The sequence below is a fragment of the Octopus bimaculoides genome, chromosome 28, assembly GCF_001194135.2.
Source record: "Octopus bimaculoides isolate UCB-OBI-ISO-001 chromosome 28, ASM119413v2, whole genome shotgun sequence".
Classification (NCBI taxonomy): domain Eukaryota; kingdom Metazoa; phylum Mollusca; class Cephalopoda; order Octopoda; family Octopodidae; genus Octopus; species Octopus bimaculoides.
In genome coordinates, this window is record NC_069008.1 from 584842 (window position 1) to 585598 (window position 757).

General features: G+C 37.5%; 1 protein-coding gene across 1 annotated transcript in view; it reads left to right on the forward strand.

The window, feature by feature from the left end:
• Positions 1-194: 194 nt before the first annotated feature.
• Positions 195-757, forward strand: part of LOC106872572 (eIF-2-alpha kinase activator GCN1) — a 45565-nt gene continuing 45002 nt past the window's right edge. The window contains exon 1 of the mRNA XM_052977717.1: positions 195-278. Coding sequence (XP_052833677.1) covers positions 258-278 — 21 coding nt within the window. The 5' untranslated portion in view covers positions 195-257. The remainder of the gene's footprint in view (positions 279-757) is intronic.

Genomic DNA, 757 nt, shown 5'->3' on the forward strand with positions numbered 1-757 from the left:
GATTGAATAAGTACTAGGCTTACAAAGAATAAGTCCTGGGGTCGATTTGCTCGACTAAAGGCGGTGCTCCAGCATGGCCGCAGTCAAATGACTGAAACAAGTAAAAGAGTAAAGAGTAAAAGAGTATATAGATAGATAGATAGATAGATAGATATATATAGGCATATACACGCTACTAGTACCATGACGACGATGACGACGACGGCAGAGAAACTCCGTCCTCAGCCCCTCACGTCATTTCATATTGCACAACCAACATGGCCGAACGGACCTCTCCCGTGAGTAAATTCCCTGCCTACTTTGTAGCCCTCTGGCTCTGTCCTGAGGGGGCTGAATCTACTTTGAAGTTGACAACATACATCTAGGGACACTCAGCTTTTAATCGGTGTATATATGTCTGTGGAATCTGCCTTATTTTTTGCATAAATTCCCCGTATTTGTGGCTTCTTCGACGAAATTCCTCTCTTCACCTTTCTTCTCTCTTCTTACCTAGAATTGCTTTCAGTTTCCAATCAACCCTTTATATTCGCCTCCGTGTGTGTCTATATATATGTATATATGTATATATAATTATATATATATATATAATGTATGTATAGGAAACGTGTGTCTGTCTGTCCTGTTGATGTGTCTAAATTTACGTCGCTTCATCTACGTGTACATCTGTGTATATTAATATGTGAATATGCATGTATATTTTTGGGAATATATATGTGTAAAGATCACATATATATATATATATATATATATATATATA